Source organism: Megalobrama amblycephala, linkage group LG24 (genome assembly GCF_018812025.1).
Source record: "Megalobrama amblycephala isolate DHTTF-2021 linkage group LG24, ASM1881202v1, whole genome shotgun sequence".
In the NCBI taxonomy this organism is placed as follows: Eukaryota; Metazoa; Chordata; class Actinopteri; order Cypriniformes; family Xenocyprididae; genus Megalobrama; species Megalobrama amblycephala.
The window spans coordinates 16,004,771-16,024,283 of NC_063067.1; the positions used below are offsets into that span (position 1 = coordinate 16,004,771).

Sequence of the window (19,513 nt, forward strand, 5' to 3'; positions counted from 1 at the left end):
ATGAAAGTCTTACAGGTTTGGAACAACATGAGGGTGAGTAAATGATGACAGAATTTTCACCCTTTAAATGGTTTGAATAGTGGAAATGCTCTTCAATACTATAGCTTATAGTAAAACTATTTGTACACACAGTTCTCAAGTAATATTTTTATGGCATCTCAGTTTTGTTACCACAGAGACTAAGGGAAATGTGTAATTTCTGCTCTACAAGTGGCACCAAATGGAACTGCAGAAATAATGATGGATTTCAAACAAGCTTTGCACTCTCTCATCAATCAGAATGTTATTACCCGTATTTGGCAGTAATTGGAAGTAACATTTATTATAGTGAATCATTTTTTTCTGGCGGTTTGTTTTAGTGAACTGGGTCAAAAAATGATTCACTAATTCATTTAGTCATCACTCAAAAGTGTTCTCTTAAGTCTCCCACTTAAAAATGACAACATTTTCATGGTAACCAGAGTTTCCACCAAAATACCAAAGTTATTACAGTTTTGCTTCTAATGTAAAACCATAATAATAATAATAATAATCTCCTTCAAAAGCTTTAAGAGGTTTTATTTGTCTTTTCATTTTATTTAATTTTTATGATGACCAAGTTACCCCATTTTGAGCAACTGTATAAACAGTGATATTTTGAAGGAAAATATGGTTACATGGTAAATGTTTTGGTCATGGTCATGCTGCATTTCATGGCTTTTAATAGTAAAATACATATTAGTTAAATATTGCTTTTATCGCAGTGCAATTTAGGTTCCATTCTTAAGTTATTTATTCAAAAGTGTCCGAGTTGAGTGACATGCAAAATGCTTTTCAAATTGGTTGAAGTGAATCATTAAAAAAAAAGAGCGGTTTCAAATGAACTAGTTTATATCAGTGGTAAGTGCAACAATAGTGATTGTCCAGCGGTCTGCTCCTCTGCATCCTCCGATGACAGACTGACTCCCTCTCTGGTTTGTGTGTCAATACTGGCGCCATTGCTGGGGGGATTGGTTTTGTGTATGTATGCATGTTTAGATATATGTGTGCAAGTCAGGGAGAGGGCAGTATGAGTTTTTACATTTGAAATGGTAAATTAGCAGATTCCAGCCCTCCCAGAAAAACCTTCCCTTTGTTTAAATCATAATGTCATCATAAATTAAAGGGTTGATGTCCTCTGTTTTACAGTCTGTCTTCAGGTTTTGTTTTTTGTCTCTTGATCTTTGTTTCTCTTACTCTTCCATACACACAAACACACCCACACACATGTAACTCAGGAAATGAATTCAGGTGTCAAAGTGCAGCAGGGTTGGTTGGTAGACGGTGACTAGTTAAACACTGGGTCAGTCAGAGAGTTACAGATCTTTGTTTAATAATGAGTACTGTCTAACAGAGCCATCATCAAAGACACATAACCAGTGATCCAAATTACAGTGTCCAACAACACGGTTGTGTGCTCACAAGCAGATGCAGTGATACTTCAGAGCTCAGAATAAAACTGTTTTGATGTGATTCTTGCACATCAGTTCCAAATTTGTGTTTATTATTTCAAATCTTGCATTAATAGTACTCATGGCAAAAGCTTATGTGAATAAATGTTCAGAATTGTTAATATTTAATTTTAGGGGTGTAACAATATATTGTGTCACAATATATATCAATACAAAAATGCAAAAAATCTTCCTCTTTATGATGCACCAAATGTTTTCTATGGGTGAAAGATCTGGACTGCAGGCTAGCCATTTCAGCACCCGGATCCTCCTTCTACGCAGCCATGATGTTCTAATTGATGCAGTATGTGGTCTGGCATTGTCATGTTGGAAAATGCAAGGTCTTCCCTGAAAGAGATGACGTCTGGATGGGAGCATATGTTGTTCTAGAACTTGGATATACCTTTCAGCATTGATGGTGCCTTTCCAGATGTGTAAGCTGCCCATGCCACACGCATTCATGCAACCCCATACCATCAGAGATGCAGGCTTCTGAACTGAGCGTTCATAACAACTTGGGTTGTCCTTGTCCTCTTTAGTCAGGATGATATGGCGTCCCAGTTTTCCAAAAAGAACATCAAATTTTGATTAGTCTGACCATAGAACAGTTTTCCACTTTGCCACAGTCCATTTTAAATGAGCCTTGGCCCAGAGAAAATGCCTGCGCTTCTGGGTCATGTTTAGATATGGCTTCTTTTTTGACCTATTTGAGTTTTAGCCGGCAACGGCAAATGGCACGGTGGATTGTGTTCACCGACAGTGTTTTCTGGAAGTATTCCTGAGCCCATGTTGTGATTTCCATTACAGTAGCATTCCTGTATGTGATGCAGTGCCGTCTAAGGGCCTGAAGATCACGGGCATCCAGTATGGTTTTCCGACCTTGACCCTTACTCACAGAGATTATTCCAGATTCTCTGAATCATTGGATGATATTATGCACTGTAGATGATGATAACTTCAAACTCTTTGCAATTTTTCTCTGAGAAACTCCTTTCTGTTATTGCTCCACTATTTTTCGCCGCAGCATTGGGGGAATTGGTGATCCTCTGCCCATCTTGACTTCTGAGAGACACTGCCACTCTGAGAGGCTCTTTTTATACCCAGTCATGTTGCCAGTTGACCTAATAAGTTGCAAATTGGTCCTCCAGCTGTTCCTTATATGTACATTTAACTTTTCCGGCCTCTTATTGCTACCTGTCCCTTTTTGGAATGTGTAGCTCTCATGAAATCCAAAATGAGCCAATAATTGGCATGACATTTCAAAATGTCTCACTTTCAACATTTGATATATCTATATTCTATTGTGAATAAAATATAAGTTTATGAGATTTGTAAATTATTGCATTCCTTTTTTATTGACAATTTGTTCAGTGTCCCAACTTTTTTGGAATCGGGTTTGTATAATGTTGAATATAATGAATAATAATGCAATGGGGAATATTTGTGGGTCCTGATAATGCCAAATGTCTTATGTTACTAGTAAAAAAGTGGTCTACATTATTTTAAACATATCTAGTGAGTGACGGAGTGCAAACATATTCATCTAAAATAAATCTGTGTTTCAGCTTCAGAATCATGAATATTTTTATTCTGGTGTCAGCATTGTCCTGTGCATTGGGTTTCCAGAACCAAGTCCAAGCTTATTCATTTCCACCCCCAATATAATACCAAATTTAGCATTTTAATCAACAGTACATTTTTTGTTATCCTTTTACCATATGTCTTGGAGTATCGCAATAATATCAAATCGTGAGTTCAGTATCGTGATATGTATCGAATCGTTACATGAGGGTATCGTTACACTGCTATTTAATATTGACTATTAGGAGATCTGTTTTCTAGAGACTTATAAGAATTAAGAAAAATGTGTAGCTTGTGTGTAATAAAACGGAAAAGATATCTGTGGATGAGTACACTAGAGATCTAATGGTTGTTTCATATGCATTGAAGAGCCATCAGAAATATAAAATTGGCTGTTTAGAAGGTAAATGCGCCTTTCAATGATGTTGCAAGTTACACATTTTCCACTCAAAGAATTACACATTATATTGGGGGCATTACAGCAACTGTATTAAACAGGCCTGAGTTAAGGAGAAGAGAGGTATAATTAGAAAGTGATATTTGAGAGGCATTTTCAATGCATGCTCGATAAATGTACATAATCTGATATGGTTTAAAGTGCTTCAAAGATCTCACCAAATTTAGAGACGTTTTCTTGGAGGAGGAGTCATCATGAGTTTTGTGCATCAATCCCAATTTGATTGTCACCCCCATGTTTTATCATCTCTCTACTGTCTTGCTGAATAAATCATGACAAATGCAACCCCCGACCACTCAAAAAAAGATCTTTGAAACTGCACAATGTACCTCTTGGCTGTCCTGACTTATGTATGTGAAGTTTCAGAGGGAAACATGTCAGAGTAATTCTGAAGAAGAGCCAAGTTACTTTCATTTTGGACAAGTTTGACTGCCTGTCACTGAAAGTGAGTTTGTATTAACCCTTTGTCAAGATAGTGAGTGAACATGAAACATCTGGAGGTTTTTTAAGATTTAATTAACTAAAAAATTTGTTTTTAGAGCACTATTTTATTCTGCTTGCTTATAATTTTTGTTATATATAACCATGATTCACAGTTTCCCCACTTTGTACAGCAAAAAAAAAAAAAAAAAAAAAAAAGGCAGTAAAACATACAAAAGCTGATCATGATATAAAGCTGAATCCAAAATTTGTGCAATCAGTGTGCTTGTACGTTTTAGTCAGACTGATTTATTGAGGCCTCTGGGTTTGTCTTAATTTGGTGTCTCAAGACTCTCACAGGGCCTGTAATTGTCAATTTAATTTCACAGTGACATTTCCCAAAATTTTTACGGTCATATTTGCAGGTGCAGGTCATTGGGATGAAATGTGTTTTTTTCTGAGCTGGTCGGACAGACCTGTTCTCTGTCACTGCCAGCACTGAACTCTGAAGTTGAGGGTAATTGGGGACCTTTCAAACATGAGGTCATTAGCAGTGGAGATATACCACACCTAGAATCAAAATGAAAACATTTCTATTGATATTCCTGCTGGAAGTTTATAATTAAAGCTTGGAAGGCTAATTACTTGGATTATTAAGGCATGTTGAAGGAATGTGCCTCTAATGGAAAATAGAAACATGTGAACCACTCTATTTTCTCACTCTTTCATGCAGTTATTTTCTGATCATCTCCTTGCTAATATAACCCTTAGTGTTTATTTCCCCTCATGCACTCATTAGCAATGAAAACATTGTGCACGTTTTTACTCGCAGATCTTGGACAGAAGAACATTGTATGTGAGTGTGAGTTCTATCAGGGATTCCAGAGAGAGGCGGAGCTTGAGACCGGCCAGTCGTGTATTATCCTTGGAGATGGCCATTGTTGCCAGGACGTCGAAGCCAGGGCTGCAGCCTCAAAGCATGCTGGGAGTTGCGTGCATTCCACTGTATCCACGTCATTTTGGGGCTTGTGGGTAAGATGGGTTCACTGTGTCTGATCATGACTCATTGGTTAACAAATCATCTAATTCACTTTCAGTTTTTTAGCTCTTCACCATGACTGCTCATAAACTTTAAATTGTGGTAGCCCACTAATTTGTATATACTCTGAGGACACGCACACACTGACTTCAGTCACCAGAAAACAGCTCAGTAGTCAGACAAACTCATGGGGCTCCATTGGCAGACGAAGATGTGGTTTTGTTCAATTCACCAGACTAATATAGTGGAATGCATTCATATTCTAACAGTCATTAAAATGGCAGTACAGATGTTGGTTATGTCAGATAATTTCTTCTCCACCTACACAAACATACCAATTCATAATGAAGACATCATGCTTTGGTATATAACCTTTCTGCTACCTTTCCAGAGACATATAAATTTCCAGTGTAATTCCAGTGGGCTGGGGGTTTCTTCGAATCGTAGATGGACAAGTCAGGATCCAGTCTGGCATGAAGTAATGATCTGGAGTGCTGCTCAGCCATGGAGGTATGTTACTAATTCACCTTATACAGTACATTATTGACTACTCGTTGAGTCACACTCTGACTCAAAACCGTTCAACAAAATTTCCCTGCTGAAAAGACCACATTGGAACCAGAATGCAACCAAAATGGTCCCAAATGCAACAAAAAATAAACACGTGGCTATTTAAAGTCTATTCAGTCGGGAAAGATTTGTGTGCGTCCATATGTGTTTTCAATATACAGGTGCTGGTCATATAATTAGAATATCGTGAAAAAGTTCATTTTTTTATTCTAAATTATTTTAAAAAATGAAACTTTCATATATTCTAGATTCCCTACATGTAAAGTAAAACATTTCAAAAGTTTTTTATTTTTATTTTGATGATTAGAGCGTACAGCTCATGAAAGTCCAAAATCCAGTATCTCAAAATATTAGAATATTTCCTAAGATCAATAAAAAAATGGATTTTCAAAACAGTTTTTCAAGTTCTTTAAAGTATGTTCATTTGTGCACTCAATACTTGGTCGGCAGCACATATTACAGCAAATGACTTGCTCTTAGCACAAATTACAGCATCAGTGAAGTGTGGCATGGAAGTGATCAGCCTGTGGCACTGCTGAGGCACTATTGAGCCTTCAGATCATCTGTATATTGTTGGATCGACTGTTTCTCATCTTTCTCTTGAAAATATCCCATAGATTCAGGGGTCAGGCATGTTGGCTGGCCAATAAAACACAGCAATATCATGGTCAGCAAACCACTTGGAAGTGGTTTTTGCACTGTGGGCAGGTGCTAAAGTCCTGCTGGAAAAGGAAATCAGCATTTCCATAAAGCTTGTCAGCAGATGGAAGCATAAAGTGCTCCAAAATCTACTGGAAGATGGCTGCATTGACTTTGCACTTGATAAAACACAATGGACCAACACCAGCAGATGTCACGGCCACCCAAATCATTATTAACTTCAGAAACTTCCCACTAGACTTCAAGCAGCTTGGATTCTGTGCCTCTCCAGTCTTCCTTCAGACTCTGGGACCATGATTTCAACATGAAATGCAAAATTTACTTTTATCCGAAAAGAGGACTTTCGACCACTGTTCACTGTCCAGTTCTTTTTCTCCTTAGCCCAGGTAAGATGCTTCTGACGTTGTTTCTGTTTCAGAAGTGGCTTGGTAGTCCTTTTCCTGAAGATGTCTGAGTGTGGTGGCTCTTGATGTGCTGACTCCGGCTTCATTCGACTCATTGTGAAGCTCTCCCAAATGTTTGAATCGGCTTTTCTTGACAGTATTCTCAAGCTTGTGGTCATCCCTGTTGCTTGTGCACCTTTGCCTACCCAATTTCTTCCTTCTAGTCAACTTTGCATTTAATATGCTTAGATACATCACTCTGTAAACAGCCACTCCATTCAGTAATGACCATCTGTGACTTACGCTCTTTGTGGAGGGTGTCAATGATTGTCTCCTGGACCATTGCCAAGTCAGCAGTCTTCCCCATTAGTGTGGTTTCAAAGAACAAGAGATACCCGGAATTTATACCGTAGGGATGGTCATTTAAACGAAAATCAAATGTAAATATTCTAATATTTTGAGATACTGGAATTTGGAATTTCATTAGCTGTACGCTCTAATCAACAAATTAAAAAAAAAAAAAAAACTTTTGAAATGTTTTACTTTACATGTAGGGAATCTAGAATATATGAAAGTTTCATTTTTTAAAATAATTTACAATAAAAAATGCACTTTTTCACGATATTCTAATTATATGACCAGCACCTGTACATCTCATTAGAGTGCACGTCAATGTTTTATGCATGCCGCAATTAACAGCGCAAGCCATGGTGTCCAATTCACAAATAAATGTCTCCTATGAATCGTATCCTTTTAATGCTTTAGTCCAAACGATTCCGCTTAGAACTCGCTTGTGAGTTAGCAGTTTGAATTAGACTTGCACAGTCCATGAATCGTTCACAACTTACTCCCTCAATAAACCTTGAAATATTTCTTCGTTATGTTAGTTTCTAAATGAATGTAAATTTATTATATTATGTATTATATATACATATATAATAAATATACATCACAGTATATATAAAATAAGAACCAATGTTAATATGAAGTACTCTTCCGTATTCATTTTTTACCAGCATTTTACTCGTATTTTGAATTATGCATTGCATTGTGTTGTGTCTTAGGGTTGAAGGAAATGGCCATAAACTCAATGGATAATATCCTGGCAGAAAATTACCAGTACCTTCTCCATTTTTCTACAGATTTTTTTTTTCTTACATACTATATGAATAGATATATATATAATATCAATGGCAGTCATTGGCTCCCTAAGTCATTTTTTTTTCTAGAGCCCTGATGCATCTTTAAGGTGCATGTCAAGCCCTTTATTCATTTAGCACTAAGCATGCCTTGTGATACTTTAATGGAAAGTCCATGTGTCCATGAGAGAGAGAGAGAGGTTCTTTAGGTCCAGCCGACATGCTGAGTTAATGGAAGTAATCCTACACCCTAATGAAATAACAATGGTGCTGGACAGGACACACACGCACACAGACACAGACACACAGACACAATTCCTCTCTGTCGCTCTCCTACCCTGTCTCGCTATTCGGATATGATGTGCCCTCTAAAGTCAGATTATGTGCAACTGTAGATCATGCATCATCGTTGTGACCTCCAGACCTCTCTTACTATAAAATTAGTCTAATCGCTGACATAGCTTTAATTTCCACACTTCAGTTAGCCTGAAGAGGACAGTGAAAATCTGTAAGCGATTTGACCTTGGCCCTCTTAGTCTATGTTGCCAAATTGGATATACTCTTAGATGTTATTAAAAAAAAAAAATTGTCTCTGTGTTATTTGTTAGCCTTTAGTACCTTTTTAATGAACATCGTATTGCTTCAGTGGGATTTAAAGCCTGGCAAATGAAACTCTACTCTGTTACTTCCAAATATTTATGATTTGACCCAGAGTATCCAGTCTCAATGCAAAAAACAGAAGTCAGAGTGTACACAAACACATAAATACACACACTCCCACATAAACGTAGACATGACGGCTTATTTTCAAACGGACATTCGTCAACGGAGTCAAACATAAGCATATGCATTGTACTGTATGAGGAAATGTCATAAACAATTTCCAGAGGGGAAACTTCACTCTCTCCCTTACATGCAAAGACACATGGAACCCAATGCCAAGACGTCGGCATCAGCGACAATTTTAAAATAACAAACATGTCAAAAGTATTTCTGTCACACACTCCTCTTCACTCTCCGCCTCCGTTGATTGTTTCTGACTCGCAGAATTCACCCTGTAAGCGCTTCGGATCGTGAGCGTATTTTCTGGGCTCCTTTCTTCAGGTATTAGCAAAATTTATGAGGTGTTAAATATTTCCTTTGTTCCCCAAGCAGGCAGCTGCTGGAACCATCAGAGCCCACACGGCCGGGCCGAGTTCATTAGCCTGCTTAAGGAGCCTGTCTCTGGGGCTCAGTGACCACAGTCCTCCCCTGTCTCCCTTCTCTACACTTATCAGGAGTTTGGTTACAGCACTTGAACTACTAATGAAATCTATTAAATAATGTCTTTTCATTACAGTCTGTCATTGATGCATGAATCACTGTTGAAAATGCAGAGGAGAACTAGTTCACGTTATACTTTACGGTCAAACCATAGTACATCAATTACACTTGAATAACAGACACAAAGCGCTTTACAAATGAGACTCGGGACGGCGTGTTTACAGAACACCAATAATCCTTTAGAGATGATAAACGGTTATATTTAATTATACTAAGTTCATCACCATAGAGCCTTTCTGCTACTCTCTGTGCAACAACTGGAGGCTTAAATTTAATATTTCATTAACTATTTTGCCATTAAAATGTTGTTATTTGCTAAATAAATGTAAATAAAAAATAATAATAATAATACAATTTGGTCATTTACTCACCCTCATGTCATTCTAAACTCATACTTGCTTTCTTCTGTGGAACACAAAATAAGTTCAATGTCTTGATTTGATTTGATTTGAGAGTGAATTAAAGGCTTAAATTTTGCTCTTTTTATCAAACAAAGTGATCATGTCTTAGACTTTAAATATATCAATTGAGCTGTATGGATTGATTTCATGTTTCCTTTGAAAAACAGCTGAAATATTATTCAAAATATCGTATTTTTTAAACTGCAAGCCGTAAGAGTTAAGGGTGAGTAAATGATGACAGAATTTTCATTTTTGAGTGCACTATTGCTTTAATCGAAATTCCTATTGCTATAAAAAGTACATATCTGAGACCGCAGATGAAGATTTCATGCAGAGCTTATTGTTTTTCATGCACTTATTGCACAATATCTGGGCAACACGGGCTTATGTGCGCGCTGTGGGGGAGGGGGCAAAAACCGTGCGTCTTCACGCCAGCATGCCAGATGCAACCCCATTTGCGCCCCTCTCGGTGTATTTTTATTCTTTGTTTGACAGGCATCTTCTGGTTCTACTGTGTCAGCACAGTGCAGTGTGCAGCCAAAAGTTTTGCACAGGTCTATAAATAAGACCCCGCTGAGCGCATGTTAGCCCAAAAGTATGGCCTGCCTGCACTTGCTCTTAAAGACCTTTGTACTTTTTTTGTACGAATTATTTCCTTCAATTAGTAGCTTTCAATAATCCAATTCCTTTTTAATTGACTTCCGATTTCAATAAGTTGCCCCTGAATATAAAGAACTTTAAAAATGACATGAGCAGAGGTGTGTGTTCATCTCCCCTGTGTTTTGAGAAAGTGGGGAAATGTTGTTTCTTTCCTGATGTTTATGGAGCCAAATTCTCATGCAGCATGTGGAGTTAAGCCTGCAGATCAACAGCAGCCCCCTGCTAGTTACATTCCACTCAACAGCATGAAATTCTTGTTTTCTTTCTGTAACAGTGTGTCAGTCAAACGCGGCCCAATGTGGCCCTCAGGAGCATCATTTTTCAGTGCTTGAGGAGGAGTCTGGCTAACATAGCAGTAATCGCTGAGCACATTTAAGCAGCGACTTACTTCATAGTGGAGCTTTATTGCTTTATGTTGCTCTCTTTTAGTCTTTCTTCCTCATTGCCTTTTTTTGATGCATACAATAGATGAGGTGAAATTAAAAAAGCTGTTAAGTTACTCGCCCACAGTTAGTTCGCTTTTTTGTGTTCACTTTTTTTTTTTTAACCAGACAGATTTGTGGCTTAGAGTGGGCATACATGGTGCAAGTAATCAGATTACTTTTTTCAAGTAATGAGTAACGCATTACTTTTAAATTTACAACAAAATATCTGAGCTACTTTTTCAAATAAGTAATGCACATTACTTTTTTTCCCATTTTTTGACTGACACCTCTCCTGTCCCCATGTTGAGGGAAATCAGGAGTAAGGTGCCGAGGCGTTGTGTGCGCTGTGTGACATGATGGTTATTGTAGTTCTAAGGGGCCTTTTACATGATAATGGAAAACTTTTTGTGCATTTTTGCCATTCATTTACATGACAACAGTGTTTTGGGGGCCTGAAAATGCAAACTTGAAAACAGGATTCAAATTGCACATTTTTTAAAACGATACCGCTATCGTAACCCTCAAAAACACGAATTTGTGAAAACAGTGACGTCATTCGCATGCGTATCACGTGTTCAGTCTATTGGCACGTAGTGTCTCTTTACAAAGTGACATCGCCAACTACTGGCCTGGCAGCAGAATACAGTGCTTTTCGCGGATCCGTGCGAACAGGAATAGTTTTGACAACATTGTTGTCTGAATGCGAAAAATCCAAAAACTTTTCCGTTTTTAGTACATCGTTATCATGTAAACATACCCTAAATGTGAACATGCATTTACTCATCTCACTTGCACAAAAAGAGATTCAGCATTCCTCAAAATGAATAAAAACAGTGAAATTCAAACTCAGAATATTACGCAAACCTGCAATAATTAAATATTTTAAAGGTGCCCTAGAACTTTTTAAAAAAAGATGTAATATAAGTCTAAGGAGTCCCCTGAATGTGTCTGTGAAGTTTCAGCTCAAAATACCCCATAGATTTTTTTTAATTCATTTTTTTAACTGCCTATTTTGGGGCATCATTATAAATGAGCCGATTCAGGGCTACTGGCCCTTTAATTCTCGTGCTCCACGCCCATGGAGCTCGCGCTTGCCTTGAACAGTGCATAAACAAAGTTCACACAGCTAATATAACCCTCAAATGGATCTTTACAAAGTGTTCGTCATGCATGCGTCTGATTATGTGAGTATTGTATGCTGTAATATTGTTTACATTGATTTTGAATGAATTTGAGGCTGTGCTCCGTGGCTAACGGCTAATGCTACACTGTTGGAGAGATTTATAAAGAATGAAGTTGTGTTTATGCATTATACAGACTGCAAGTGTTTAAGAATGAAAATAGCGACGGCTCTTGTCTACGTGAATACAGAGAGATTCGCCTGTTCTTCTGAGGTCTTTTAAACAAATGAGATTTATATAAGAAGGAGGAAACAATGGATGTATGTCACTGTATGTCATTTCCATGTACTGAACTCTTGTTATTTGACTATGCCAAGATAAATTAAATTTTTCATTCGAGGGCACCTTTAAAGTTTCCCTGAAATCAAAAAAATTTAAGTTTAGCTTTTAGTATGAATATGTCTGTTTTCGCGTTAGTGTCACGTGAACCAAGGCAGCGTGAGCACAGTCTGCTCCGGTCCAGAGAAACGAGAGCACAGAGCGGATCATATGTGCGAGTCGGCACAGACCACAAAACGTATCGGACCCATTTGAATTCTGCACAGAATGCTGTATTTTAAAGTGATATAGAGGAGATTAGGAGGAGAAACGGTTCGAGATTAGAAGGAAACTAAAGCTTTACCAAGCTCAATGGCTATGGCCGAGCTGTGATTGGCTATTTTTAAAAAAGGGGCGGGGCTGTTCGATATGTCCTGTCCTGTCTTCCTGTTTCAGTTTACATAAACACGTTGAATAATGCTGTGCGTTTCAAGACACTTCAGTGGGCCTTTAAATAATACAAATATACTTTATGTATTTAATCTCAATTTATTAACCAATGTCTTTGCTGCTGATATTCAATGATCTAATTCAACTATACCAATAAGCAAAAATTACTTTAGTTAAACAACATTTTTTTTTGTTTTTATTGTTGAACTTTCTTCTCTTGTGGCCTGTTCTTCTGCAATCCAGAACGACAGCACAGCTGAAAAGTTTGCTTGAGCTGCGCCCTCTACTGTACAGTGAGAATTTGAAGATTATTTGTTTCACTTTTAGTGAAAGAGACTTTATATTTGACAAAAATATAACTTTTGTTGTTGTTGTTTGTTTGGTTATTAAAAACCATCCCAGGTCAGAAAAGTAACGTAATGCATTACTTTCTGTAAACAGTAATGCAATTAGTTAAAGGTGCCCTAGAACTTTTTTTAAAAAAGTGCATAAACAAAGCTTACACAGCTAATATAACCCTTAAATGGATCTTTACAAAGTGTTCGTCATGCATACGTCGGATTATGTGAGTATTGTATACTATTATATTGTTTACATTGATTCTGAATGAATTTGAGGCTGTGCTCCGTGGCTAACGGCTAATGCTACACTGTTGGAGAGATTTATAAAGAATGAAGTTGTGTTTGTGCATTATACAGACTGCAAGTGTTTAAAAATGAAAATAGCAACAGCTCTTGTCTCCGTGAATACAGTAAGAAACGATGGTAACTTTAACCACATTTAACAGTACATTAGCAACATGTTAACGAAACATTTAGAAAGAGAATTTACAAATATCACTAAAAATATCATGATATCATGGATCATGTCAGTTATTATTGCTCCATCTGCCATTTTTCGCTATTGTTCTTGCTTGCTTACCTAGTCTGTTGATTCACCTTTGCAGATCCAGACGTTACTGGCTGCCCTTGTCTAATGCCTTTCATAATGTTGGGAACATGGGCTGGCATATGCAAATATTGGGGACGTACACCCCGATTGTTACGTAACAGTCGGTGTTATGTTGAGATTCGCCTGTTCTTCGGAGGTCTTTTAAACAAATGAGATTTATATAAGAAGGAGGAAACAATGGAGTTTGAGACTCACTGTATGTGTTACTGTACTGAACTCTTGTTATTTAACTATGCCAAGATAAATTCAATTTTTCATTCGAGGGCACCTTTAAAGGGAGTAACACAATATTGTAAGGCATTACTTTTAAAAGTAACTTTCCCCAACAACTTACATGCAACTTCTGACATTTTCATCCATTTTGTTGTCATTGATCTCTGATCTTCAGCTGACATTTTCTGCTGTCATGTTAGAACGTGTTTTATAAACCTGAGCTATTTTAGTGGTTTGGCTGGTCTAAGTGTTGATAAATGTTAATTAGAGGAGCTCCCTTTTCTTGCTGCTTGGTCCATTAGGGTGGAAGTGGAAGTCCAAGTGCAAGATTGCATAAGTGTGAGTGAATCTGATCCCAAAACAAGGGTTTGACTTGGTTGTTGTTGTGTGGCTGTGGTAAATAAAACTGAGCTGATCACTCGGACGAAACTATTAATAAGAGCCTCATCCTGGCCCTTGTGCTGTGCCCCATTACTGGCTTGGGTGCGAGCCAACAGCAGCGCCCCGCATGGCAGCTGCGCGCATGCGCATCAATGAGCGCTCTTGCCCCGCCGCTGCGAGAGAACTTTAATAATGAAGTAGACCACGGAGTGCGCGTGTGCTCACGATAACTTCAGGAGCGTAAATTAAAGGGGAAAACACGGCTAGTGCAAGACAGCGCTCCTCGGAGTTTGGCTTATAATAGTGATCTGTCTGTTGGAGCGTTCCGCTCCGGTGCGGCCAGTGCAGCTCTCATGAACTTAGGGAGGACTTCCCCGCGAGCTTCACTGACAGCGCGTGCACTGACTGGCGCGAGCTGTTCCTCGCGCTTCACGCAGCTCGACCACTTGAATATTTTTGGATGAGCATGTCAACAGTGTGAATGCGGACGGACCCTCTGGAGAGTTTGGAAATCGTAACAACGCACAACTCCTAAAAGTAAGTAAAGTACCCATTTCGAATTGCCATGAAATAGCTCACTATTCAGAAACTTTAAAAGTTTTGCTAAAAATGTAAGTGGCTCCATACAACGCGCAAACCAGTTTGCTGGAGCACCTGCTCGCGCCTGACACTTTCATGTCTGGGGAAATTAGGACTCATAAAGAAGGTTACAGTTCTACAGTAATTTCTGCTTTCCACATTAGACCACCTATAAAACCTAGAGCAATAAAATAATTCTACAAATTATCACTGTTAAAAAATTCAGCGCACTAAAATGGGAAAGTTTAACTGCTGCCTGAAAATTATTAAAACTTTTCATTGCACTTTTTTGGACCTCTGAATTTTTTTACTGATCAAGAAAAACGATTGAAACTGAAAACTCGACAAGAAATTACAAACTGTGGTGACGCGTTAAATGTTTGGAAAACAAAGATGTTGTTAGGACCATGATGCTTTTGTTCACTAAACACGATTACACGGATTAGATGATTCTGTTTCAAATTTCAAGTTATTTGGTCAACAGAATCGCATCATTGATTTTTTTTTCTCTCTCTCAATCTCTCTTCATGCATGAAGTGCATTCATTAGCCCATATGAATGTCTTTTGAACAGTTCTTTAGTAGACTAATTTATTTATTTATTGGGTAGCCTAACTTTTCACTAAAGAGTGCTTCTGAGTTTGTTGGGTGATTCCCGTGTCCGTTTGGATGGCGCGTGCCATGTCCGTTTTCCCATGCACGTGGAGTTTGTGTTTGTATTTGATACGGAGGAAACGGGAATATCATCCCGACACTGAAGCAGCTTCATTGCGCGTTGGCCATTGGTCGCTTTCTCGCGCTGTCGATAGCAGCTCGAGCCGATACCGGAGAAGGAGCCCGGATTAGATTACACACTTAACACGAAATAATTCACAACACACAGGTCGCTCTGGTGGATGGTAATAAGATGGAGTGTACTAGCCAACAATTACATAAGAGAACACCAGTGACCTCCGCTTCGGCCATCTCCAGGCCTCAAACATTGGGGGAAAACTCGAGACTTGTAAGCATTTTAACATTTAATCTATTCCTAAAGATTGCAAGACACTTTGTTTGACGGATTTACGATGCACAGTTTTGAATTGAATGGTGGGGCAACATTTTAAACGCTTTTCTGAGTAGATTATAGGGACTCTAGATTGATCAAATGTAGTTTTCTTTAGTAGATTAATTATTAAACGGAATGACATATAGGCTATAAGAGGGGTCAAAGGTAATCACCCATGTTTGGATGTAATATCACACCCTGAAGGGTTAAAAATGGCTTTTTAAGATCTGTCCACTTGGATGCCATTTTATATTTCACAACAGTGATTAAACTGCATGTAACTAGTAAAAATTACACTTGAAAATTAAGGTTCTTCAATTGGTCTTTGTGGCATCTCAATAACCTTTTTTTCTGCTATGTGAGGTTCCTGAGATGAGATATGTGGTTCTTTGGAGATCTTGATTATTACATTTTTAGGTTTATATTGCTTCTGGGTTCTTTAAAGCACCAGAACAGACGGTTTTCTGAGCAATAAAAAGCTCTCTGATTTTAAAGTGTGTTTTCACGTTGGATAAGAAAACAATTTAGGCAATGTCATCAAACTTATGGGACCTGACTGTATAAATTGAATAGTGAAATCGTTTATAATAGGCTAGTAACAAATAATGAATCTACTCAATTCATTAATTCATAAATGTCCCCTTAAGACAAATTCTTTTGCTCTTTGTTCCCTGTCCAGCTTTGTTTATTTATTAATAGGCGGTGTGTTTTGTCAGTGGAGTGAGCTCTGATGATTTAAAGGGAGGAAAACGAAAGCTTTGGAGTATTTGGCTTTCCTGCGCGTTGTGCTCGTGCCGCGGCTGTGTCGAGTCGCGCGCAGAATGCCGCGCCAGTAAACGCTCCGCGTGCTTTCATGACAATAACAGTAAAGCGCGCTGGCGCTCTTTGTTATTTTGAGACGGAATGATCTGCTCTAATTGGACCGTTTACAATTCCCAGACTGCTGTCTTTTTACTTAGTCTTTCTTATTTGGTTAAATCTAATGTTTTGATCTGGGACAGTTGTTGCATACAGTGGCTTTTGATTTGAAAATGTAGTGTTGACAGAAGGGAAATAAATTTCAGCTTCTTTCCTTTGTGTGTGTGTGTGTGTGTGTGTGTGTGTGAGGACAGTAGGCTCAGAGGGCACTGAGTGATAACAGTAAAAATCAATGCTGCTCAGCTCATTCCCCCGCCTGAGCATTAAAGGCTAGAATTTCAGAACACAGCTTCACCAAGCAAATGAAAAATTCAAATGATCTGCTCTTCAAACTGTCCTTCAACTCTCTTTCTCTCTTATACTCACACACACACACACAAGCTTTTATACAGAAGCTTGTGGAGACTTCCCATTTACATCCATTGATCTTATAGGTCACTGTAATCTATATCATATTCCTAAACAGAAGCATCATGACCTTTCAAGCTGACCTCAGGTTTTTAAGCCAAGTCAAAATGAACATTATAATTATTGTTGGTAGAAACAGGTGTTTGAGAGAAATCACCAATTCACATATATTTGTATATTTGGGCTGTTCAATTGAGGTACAACTTTCTCAGATCATTTACTTTGTCCAGAAAACTCATAAATGGATTATTTAGGGAAAAAAAACAATATGTTCTGTCGGCTTTAGATCACTGGTTCACTTTCAGCTAAATAAAAATACTAAATAGTCTTTTTTTTTCTTCTTCTCGACTAGGGTATTAAGTGAGGCAGGACTGTCAGAGTAAATTAATAAATAAATATATGCACGATGCCCATGATTTTATTTGGTCAATTTATAAACCTTTTCCTTGTGCATTTCCATAAAGAGAATTTGCTCCACTGGAGCTATTTCTACCTGAACTATGACCTTTAAAATAACTTTGTTAGTGTAATCTCATGTACTAATGTTCATTTAGTAATTAATAATTAAATAATATTTTTGAATCAAATATAACCAGTTAATTTCAAAGTTAGCTTTTTTTAAGGTTACTTTAAACATTTTTAACAGTTGTTTGTTCTAGAGACATTTAGACAAACCTCTTCAGGGTTAGCAAAACTCACCCTCTCACACCCAAACACAAAATGAATGTTAAAAATACAGGCAGCTTTGCAAACCACAGGTCTGGTACCTGTGGCAGGACAGAAAATAAACCTATTCTCCTGATCCCGAGGCTTTCAGTGTCTTTCAAAGAGTTTTTGAATAAGAGTGCTTTTCATTACTGAGGCCTCAGGAGGTTTCAAAGCAATTTGCAGAAGTTTCAAGCTTTTAAATGATGGAGGAAGGATGGGAAAAGAGAAAGATAAGGATGGAGGGTGGGATGGGGTGGAAAGGGCTTTACTGGGGGGACTCAGTAGTCATGGTTAGATGTTTTAAGTGACTACTGCCATGCTGGCATCACCATGACCTGGACAGCTTGGTGTTTTGTGCGTACTGAATGAGTGCATTTGTGTGTGTGTATGTGTGTTACATTGATTACATTTCTCTCTGCCCATTGTTTAATGTTTACTTCTGTAAATTATATTTACTTCAGTCTGGTTGGTTATGATACAGTGAAGTTACCAGAGTTCTTCCTTCCCCTCCTACACACACATACCCACAGACACAAAGGAAGAGAGAGAGAGAGACAGAAACGAGAGAGGGATGCCTATGCGTTGTATTGTGTTTATGGCGATTTTAAAAGCATCCTTCATTTGCAGGTGTCTGGACTGTAGTTAAGGGGAGTGGAAGTTCAACTGATGGAGAATACACAGGAGCTGAATGAACAGAGCGTAAGTGAACTACAATACACCCTATTTAGATGTGTTTTACAACATTATATGTCAGAGGATTTTTCTCTTGTGTCTGTGTATTGAATTTAACATTCCACAAATGTAGAAAATTGAGAATTTGTCAGTGTATTGTGCAGTATCATTTGAAGAGTGTGTATGTTTGGATATGTGTGGATAACATACCATCAAAATCACTCTCTATACTAGTGATTTTCAACCAGGGGTGTGTGTATCCTAGGAGGAAAATATTGATTTTGTTTTGTTAAACCTATCCACCTTATTTTCAATGAAAGAGCAGATACGACCATTTTTAACTTGAATGTGCGATGCTTCCGGTGTCATTCACTTCCAGTTATTTTAGCTGTACAAAAACAGTCTGTTATGCTCCTTGATGTTGCAGACTGGTATTTTAATTTATTATCGTAATCATAATCACATTAGCTTATCGCGCATTTGGTTTTACCTTTACTGCGCTTTTTGTTGTTGTTGCTGTTATTTTTGTAGTTATTTAACTATAGCGGCTAATGAATTGAAAGTCTCGCGCATTCACAAGAAATAGCTTACTTCCACGTTGAAAAATAAGATGGATAAATCATTTTTTTTGTTATATTATATTTACTATATCAGCATTTGTTGCTAAGCCAATCTAATTTGAGGACCAGAACTAACCATAGTATATATTATATTGTATTGTATTATAGAGTTGGATGTCATTTCCCAATATATTCATTGACAGGTGTTTTTGAGAACATTTCTCCAAAATTGAACGTAAAAAGAATCCTGAAAAATAAAATGTATCAGTTTCCATAAAAACATTAAGCAGCACAGCTGTTTTCAACATTGATAATAATAAATGTTTCTTGAGCAGCAAATCAGCCTATTAGAATGATTTGTGAAGGATCATGTGACACTGAAGACTGGAGTAATGATGCTGAAAATTCAGATTTGCCATCACAAGAATAAACATTTTCAAATATATTAAAACAGAAGAAGTTATTTTAAATTGTAATAATATTTCACAATATTACTGTTTTTGCTGTATTTCGATCAAATATATGCAGCCTTGGTAAAACTTCACTAAAAAAAAACCTTACCAAACACCAAACTTTTGAACGCTTGTGTAATTGCGACTTGCAACAAACAACAACAAAAAAAATTCATTAACAGAAATCAAGCAGTGTTTCCTGATTCTT

The 19,513-nt window shown here is 37.7% G+C and overlaps 1 protein-coding gene across 1 annotated transcript in view; it reads left to right on the forward strand.

Moving 5' to 3' along the window:
- The first annotated feature begins 14,102 nt into the window (after positions 1 to 14,102).
- The window catches only part of eya4 (EYA transcriptional coactivator and phosphatase 4), a 46,473-nt gene continuing 41,062 nt past the window's right edge, over positions 14,103 to 19,513 (forward strand). Inside the window, 2 exon segments of the mRNA XM_048177816.1 lie at positions 14,103 to 14,498; positions 18,249 to 18,320. Of these exon segments, the coding sequence (XP_048033773.1) occupies positions 18,288 to 18,320 (33 nt within the window). The 5' untranslated portion in view covers positions 14,103 to 14,498; positions 18,249 to 18,287.